General features: G+C 41.9%; 1 protein-coding gene across 1 annotated transcript; it reads right to left on the reverse strand.

The window, feature by feature from the left end:
* Window positions 1-2,970: 2,970 nt before the first annotated feature.
* LOC134623902 (chymotrypsin A-like) lies at window positions 2,971-4,826 on the reverse strand. The gene is made up of 7 exons (XM_063468911.1): window positions 4,775-4,826; window positions 4,538-4,641; window positions 4,367-4,446; window positions 4,100-4,178; window positions 3,834-4,014; window positions 3,447-3,580; window positions 2,971-3,132 (listed from the first exon to the last, which is right to left on the reverse strand). The coding sequence occupies exons 1-7, from the start codon at window positions 4,824-4,826 to the stop codon at window positions 2,971-2,973; spliced, it is 792 nt and encodes a 263-aa protein (XP_063324981.1).
* Between the last annotated feature and the right edge of the window lie 3,391 nt (window positions 4,827-8,217).

The raw sequence follows: 8,217 nt of genomic DNA on the forward strand, positions 1-8,217 counted from the left end.
CCTTTTAATGAAAACAAACGCTGTTGTGACAGTGATGTACACTGTTTTGTTGGTATATGTATGATTTCTATACATGTTACATCAGATAAAAACTTTGGTTGTAAGATTCAGATAATTATTTATTAAAAGCGAGACATTTTAAATGAGAATAAGAAAGAAAAGTATTTCTTTGTGCCCCCCTTTCCCTGTTAATGCCCTACCTGGCCCCCTGGAAAAACTTTGCTAGACCCGCCCCTGCACAGTTACCAGCTGTCAGCTACATAGAAAAGGATCCTGGTGTTATTTGTCTCTCAGAAACAGTTCATAACTTCAACTCATCCATGTCACCTAAAAGGTAAACCTGTTTCTCCATCACCTGTTCAGCTCTGATGATTCAGTAAGGACATCTCCTGGTTTCATCTTCATGTTTCCCTCTCACCACATATCCAAACCGACATCATGACCAGCAGCTTTTACAGCTGTGGCTCCAGCAAACATCAGCTGATACTAGAAATTAATATTAAATAAATTCTAACAACAGCTGATCAAGCTTAAACGTGCTGCTGTTGTTTAGCACTACATCCGCTGGTTTCCTCTTTCTGGCGCAAAGTGGGCGACAAACAAGCAAGAGAGAGGGGACTTGCATCAGAAATGCTGATCAGCTGATCATTGATCAGTTAACTAGCAACAGGAAATGGGGGGGGGGGGGGGGGGGGGGGAGAGAATGAGAGAAGAAAAGGCAGCTGACAACGTAAAGACGCAGAATAACTCCAGCTTTGTGTCTTTTTCATTGTAGCTGAAGTTCGGGACAAACTGTGTTCCTTCTCAGCTCAATACGAAACGCGTAATATTTTCTCTGAATACGGGACGATTCCGTTTTTTAGGGGGCGGTTGGCAACTCAACTAACTAACCTTATGAATAAAATAAAGTTCACTATCAGTAACATCATAGCACCCACCCAGCTGTATAGAAACTCCGTCATGCTAGCTAGTACGCAGTAGGAGTTATTGTAACTGACTGTAAAAAGTCAGCACAACAAAAATAAACTCCACCTAAACTTGGTTTATATCTGACCCAAATAGACTGCAGGTCATAACTTCTTACCTGAAGTTCAGTTCACCTGACACTCGGACCGGCGGTCTCTGCTCCTCCTGCCTCCTCTTTCCCTCATCCACCTGCTGGCCTCTGTGGAAGCTGAGCCACCACCAAAAAACTGAGTTATTTTTACATTTTACACATTGGCCAGCATCTGGCCAATCCACCACCTTTCATTGGTTATAACGTCACAAAAAAACAAAACAACAAACAAACAAACAAACAAAAAACATCGGCCCATAAAAACGAAAAATCACCATTGGCCCGGTATGCCCGATGGCCAGTCCAGCTATGGTCGTGCCATCAGTTAACCCTTCGCCCCAGGGTTGCCGACCCCTGGTTTAAATGAATAAACACCCCTGAGTCATACTAACTATCATAAACCTCAAAGCACAGAGGTGGCAGCAATATTCCTGACCAGCTTATTAATCAACCAAAGACCAAGACAGACATTCAATTCATTTGAAAGTCTGAGGCTTAGCCCTGTCCACCCTAGCATGAAAACTCAAAAACCAGTCTTATCTGTGATTATCTATCGTCCACCTGGGCCTAGCACAGAGTTTCTGTCTGACTTCTCAGACTTTTTATCTGATTTAGTGCTCAGCTCAGATACAATAATCAATGTGGGTGATTTTAACATCTTCTTCTAACATATAACATAGAAACTGAACATTTATATAATTTATAACAAGCTGCTGTGATTAGAAGTGAAGGCAGAAACTTGTACTGCAAATATGATCTGTGACCTTCTTGTTCCATGTTGCATTAAATGTGCTGTAATAAATAACTGATGAGGACATGTTGGAATAGGTAGGGAGGAGTTGTCTTTCCTCTCCTCCACTCCATTCACACACTGGTGATGGCAAGCTACATTGTAGCCACAGCTGCCCTGGGTGGCACTAACAGAGGCGAGGCTGCCGGACACTGGCGGCACCGGGCCCTCTGACCACCACCAGTAGGCAACGGGTGTCTTGCCCAAGGACAGAACGACCGAGACTGTCAGAGCCTTCCGATTACAAGACGAACTGCCAACTCTTGAGCCACGATTGCCCCAAGTCTAAACAGTCTAAACAGTCTAAACAGTGGCTACGCCTCAACTTTTTAACCAGTCATATTAGAATTCTGTTTGTGTGTCTCATAATAAAAGTGTTTGCTGCTTGTGTGCAGTGGCCTTTCTATGTCTGGACAGAAGGAGGTCTGTGGCACCTTGTAAAATTAACTTGAAACTTTAACTGTTTAATAAATTTTGAAAACTTATACTTTGAGTTTATTTGTCTTTTCTCAAAAAGAAAAATAACCCAACAGTGTGTGTAATCTACTCAGTGTAACCAGAAGATGTGTTTACATATGAAACACTGAATTAAGAAGGACAAAGAGACCTATATTTAGATTGTGCTTTAATCCTGTGACATCTAAGACATCGTAAGAGATGACCACAATCATAACTCTTTGCCTGTAGGTTATTTTCATAAATATGTAATTCTATAGCAATTAAAGAACAAAAGATATTTGGATTTTGACCATAAAAAAGTCATTTTTGCTTTTCTCCCAAACACAAAGGGTTAGAATTATCACTACTAATGACTTACACCTCAAAGATTTCATAATGCTGGCAGGTGTATTTTAAACTGAGCCAGACTATTTGTTATTCGCTGCTTCCAGGATTTATGTATGGCTCGGCCAACCTGATTCTGGCGCTGCTGAACACCAGGCAAGTCCAACGTGACAAAACTCTTCTCGAGTTCACCACACTTCATTCACCGAATGCTCGATGTCTTAAATGATAATGAATAATAGGAGAAAAAGACACATTCACGAGTAGGTCAGAGTTTTTCAGATTTTCTGTGTTTTATTGAGGATTAGCTTGATGCTGAAACCTCTCATATGTGACATGCTCAGTTGGCAGCGATGGTCTGGTCGATCCAGGCACGCAGCTTGGTGACACGGGCATAGACTGCAGGAGTGGAGGTAGAGCAAGTTGAGCTTCCCCAGGACACAATACCAACCAGAGTCCAGGCTCCAGATTTCTCACAGACCAGAGGACCACCAGAGTCACCCTGAAAAATAAAAATAAATAAGACGTTATAAAAAGCTAAATGGACTGGTTTTCTACTTTATCTGAGCACTCAAAGCACTTTACACAACTTGCCTCATTCACCCATTCGGCAATGCCCTTTTGTCAATGCTCGTTCGATGCATCGGAGCGCAGCTTTGTATGTTGCCCAAGGATATTTGGCATGCGGCCCTAGCAACCAGGGCTCAAACCAGCAATCTCCTGATTAGTAGGTTTCCCTATCTAACCCCTGACCCACAGCCATCGCATAAAAAGCTCAGAATTGGCGCTTCTGTAATTGATGGAGGTCCCACTCACCATGCAGGAGGAGACTCCGGAGGCTCCAGCGCAGATCATCAGATCAGTGACTTGGCTGCCCCAGTAAGACTGGCATTCAGTGTTGGTCAGCAGGGGCAGGGCAGCCTGCTGCAGACGGGGTGGTGTGGTGGCAGCTGCAACACACAAACACAAACACATCAGACATTAGAGACTTTTTTTATCATGCTCTATTATTCCTCGTGTTTTAGTACAACTGTTAAAGCTCCACCTGGTGGTCTCATTACAGTCCAAACCCACCTATATGTGATTGTTTGGAGTAAATCCCTATCTAATAATTGTTTAACCGATCAGTGTCTATGAAGACAGTATAACAAAGAATAACAGGTTTCAGCACAGCCTGCTTCAAAAAAGTGGGTGAGCTCTTACCGTTGTAGCGGGTCAGACCCCAGCCAGTGGTCACACACCTCAAGCCTCCGGGGAAGTTGTCGGAAGTCTCGGCCACACAAACTGGGGAAACACGTGTGCCCAGTTGGGCAGGGGTGGCCAGCTTGATGAGTGTGATGTCGTTGTTGATGGTGTAACTGTTGTAGTTGGGGTGCCTGAACACCTGTTGTGAAGTGACATCGTTATGAGCGACCAACAAACCCTGACATGTAGCTATACGATGAAAGCTGATGCAGTGTTTCACCCACCTTGCCGGGAGCCAGGGTCTGGATGTTCTCGGCGCTGGAGGAACGGTCGTGCTCTCCGAGGATCACACGGTCGGAGGTCCTGCACAGAAAAGAACAGAAGCATGTGGGCATTTCTGAGATCACCACATTACCTGAAAACTGTGTTTTTACTTATTTTTATTCTACCCCAGATACACAGCAATGCCCTCTAAACAAGGATTCTCTTCGTCAAACATGACTCTATGTCTTAATTGGAGTTTTCAGTCTTTAAAACCAGCTTAAAGTTACCTGATGGTGCAGTGAGCAGCTGTCACCACCCAGTTCTCATTGATGAGAGAACCACCACAGAAATGGAAGCCGGTGTAGTCCTGTTACAGCAAAATGAACAACAACAGTTAGACATTTCCACCTGATTGTGTGATGAGGTGTGAGAGTGTGTGTCTTTGTTTCTTCATTTACCTGGAGGGACACCTGCCAGGGCCAGGAGTGAGGCACTGCCTCCTCACCGTTCACAATGCGGGCATAACCGGTGATGACAGGACGGATGGCGGGAACTCCGCACCCTGGTGACATCAGAACATCAGAATTATGCCATTAACAACAATAAAATTAATGTAACTGTCACATTGGCACTAACTGTAAAATTAAACAGCATGCTTCACCCAATGAGCTGTAACCTTAAAGAGTTTGTCTCACCGTAGGCGGTGCCAATGAATGCGAGACAGGAGAGGATCCACAGGAAGGCCATGGCTAGAACATGTCAGGGCAACCTATTGGAGGAGCTTTTATACAGCAGGGGTGTGATGTGATTGGATGGATCCAGGGCGGTTATAGGCAACATCTTATCAGTGGACAGTGGGAGTTTTAGCAGGTGATGCTGACAAGCAGCAAAGTTTGATTTTCCACTGTGAGGGACTAAGACTTTTACATGTGAACCATCTTGAGTTCTTCTTGAATTCTTCTCTCAGCCCTCGGTGCTTCTCCAGCTTTTTGTGTTACCTCTTTCTGATGGTGCTGTCATTCAGTATTGCTTTGTCCATCACTACTATGTCTGATTTGTTAGCCATCACCGGTTTGTCTGCCTATGTCTGGAAATCCCACAGGATCTTAGCTCGGTCATTCCCGACCACCCTAGTGGGTGTCTCCCATTTTGACCTCTGGAATTTCATGCCATACTTGGCAGACATGTTCCTGTATAATATGCCAGCCACTTGATTATGGCATTCCATGTATGCCCTGCCTGCTAGCATCTTGCACCCCACTGTTATGTGCTGGGTGGTCTCAAGGGCATCCTTAAGGCCCTTCACATAGGAATGGATGGAATGGAATGCTCTGTGCTGACCACTAGTTGGAGCAAAGGACCCAAAATTTGTGTTGCACTGGCCGCTGCACTCTGCTTGCATGCCATTTTTTTTGCAGCCACTCTACCAGATGAGCCTGATCCTTGTCATTACAAGACATGCATCTCTCTGACTTTATATCCTCTATGAGAGATCATGCCATGATTAGAATTTCACTATGTCAGCCACTTCCTTTATCTGGTGGTGCGTCCTGTGCAGGGGCCTGTCCTTCTTTCTGGGGATCCTTCAGGTAGCCATAATGGGCGTCATAGATGCTCATGGAGTGCAGTCTGCTTCTTGAGCAAGGTGGCGTGCATCAGGCCTGGTGCTTTATACTGGAGACCCTTTCTTTGATGTTTGCCCCCGTGATGGTTGCTATGGTCTGCTCTTAGACCAGCTATTATGAGCATTGACTGGCCAAGAGGTTTTAGCTTGGTTTGCTGTATAGTTGGCTAACTTCCTTCCTTCCCTTCCCTACGTTGATCTTCTCCTTCTGGTTGTCCGTAATGCAGCATTCACATCCCTCACATTGTCTTGGTAACCGACTACAGGTTTCAGGTTTCCAGCTTCGCCACAATCCTATCTGTCGGGTCAGCTGCTCTCACTCCGCACTTGGTGCTCAATCTTGGGTGGGGATGAAAATATCTCCCCCCTGACCTGACATCCTCCCCCTTGGCGTATCATTTTTTTTACCTTATTGATCTCCAATTGTGATAGCACTTTCTTCTTCCAAATGTTGGAACATTGAGCTACTAGTTGTTTTGCTGTCAGTCTGCAGCTCCTGTTTTTAGCTGTTTAACGTCTGTTGTTGCCTGATATTTACTTTTTCATGGGTTTAGTTGTTAAAGACAGTTACATCAAACATTAGTCAGTGATTCCTGACAAATGTTAGTAAATGAGTAAAGGAAAGTTTCAAAATGGTGTTAAAATAAAATAAAAGTATTTAGAAAATCTAAATCCTCATATATATTTTTTGTTCCCATTATTGATCTTCCTCTTCTTATTGTTGTGAAACTAATACATTTTTTGATTTATTTTTAACTTAATTCCAAATATTTGAAATCAATTAACAAAATTTCAAAAAACGAGGGCATAAACGCAACCCATAAATTAATAGCTAAATTATTACTATTCACAAGACTAACTGCTGCACTTTTTACTTCTATTGAATTTATTTATGACATTTGAAAGCAGAGCTGCATGTTTAACAAAACAGGTTTTTTTTTTATATAATTCACTTAAATGTAACATGTAGATTATTGCTATTATTATTTTTAAATGCAGCTGTAAGAGTTCTCAGTTGATTTATTGAACTTTAATTTTTTTTTAAATTTGGGATTGAACTAATACAAGTATGTTGTGTTAACATTAAAAACAAACTGAAGTGTTTACTTTAGTTTCACCGCAATTCTTTAATATTTTTGTCCACTCTCATGTTTCCAGTTGGTTGCTGCTGTTATCTGGGTATTGACGGCCGTTTGGTTGAAACAGGTGTGTATTTCCCAGCAGTTGAGTTTATCAGCAGCAAGTGGACCTAAACATTTTGGATGTGTTCTGACATCAACATTCTTATTATTCATTATTAGTATTTCTTAGTTAGTATTGTTAGCATCTGATCAGATTATGCATAAAAAACAAAACAAGAAACAAGCAAAACAACAAATAAACAAACATCTGCCCTAAGATGCACTAAGGGGTTTTGAAGAGTTTGTGTAATCATTAACATTACTGAGTTAAACAGCTCTGAGAACCTGGATAGTTTTATTGGCCCGAGTTAAAAATGAAAGAAAAAAAAAGTCATGTTTATGTGACAAATGAAATAAGTTCCAGCTCTGACAGTTTTACAATGTCAATTGCTGTTTAGTATTTACAATGAAAAATCGATGTGAAACACCTTTTAGCCTTTTCATGAGATGCCATTTTTTGTGTGTGTCTTGTGATGAGTATAAATAACTGAACTGGATTGAATTGAAGTAAATACTTCAGTGTGAAACATCCTTCAGAGTGAGTGTTTTATCTGTTATTGAAATAAGTAAAACTGTTTGGAAAAGATGAATGTTGGTCCTTGTGTTTGTCAACTAGAGCAGCTGAAGTTTTCTGTCATCAAGAAAAAACCGAACATCTAACTGGTAATCAGCAGAGGCGGATCCAGCACAGTCTATCACAGGGCTAACACAGAGACACTCACATTCACAACAATGGGCAATTTGAATCACCAATTGTCCTAACCCCACTGTAGCAAACTGTAGCTTATTTTGGTTTGTTTTTGTTTTTGAAATGAAAAAATACTGTCACATCTATTCTTTATAGCCTGGAGCACATTTAAACAACAGAAGCTGACCCAAAGTCCACATTTACATTCCAGGTCTCTTAATAAACACAGAATCAATATATAGGAAAACTGTGTTGGTGTTCATTGAGCAAGATACTAACCCCAAGTCCGCCTCCTATGCATCCATCAGAATATAAATGTTATGTAAAAAGCACTTATGTAGAAAAAAAGTGTTTGTATGAATGGGTGAATGACGCATGTTGCATAAAGTGCTTTGAGTGCTCAGAGTAGAAAAGTGCTGTATAAGAAACGCTCCAATATCATTTAAATACAGACTGTGGTGTTTAAATGTAATTTTTTTATTTGGCCACTTACAGTGAGTCAGAGGCAACTTAAGCATATCTACGTAATTACCACAAGAAGACACAAAACTGGTTGAGTAATTAAAAGTGATGAACTTGAGAATTACTGCTTTGGGAACCAAATGGTAGTGCGTCGAGGTTCCCCAGACCGGAAGCAGAAGCATG

The sequence above is a fragment of the Pelmatolapia mariae genome, linkage group LG1, assembly GCF_036321145.2.
Source record: "Pelmatolapia mariae isolate MD_Pm_ZW linkage group LG1, Pm_UMD_F_2, whole genome shotgun sequence".
In the NCBI taxonomy this organism is placed as follows: Eukaryota; Metazoa; Chordata; class Actinopteri; order Cichliformes; family Cichlidae; genus Pelmatolapia; species Pelmatolapia mariae.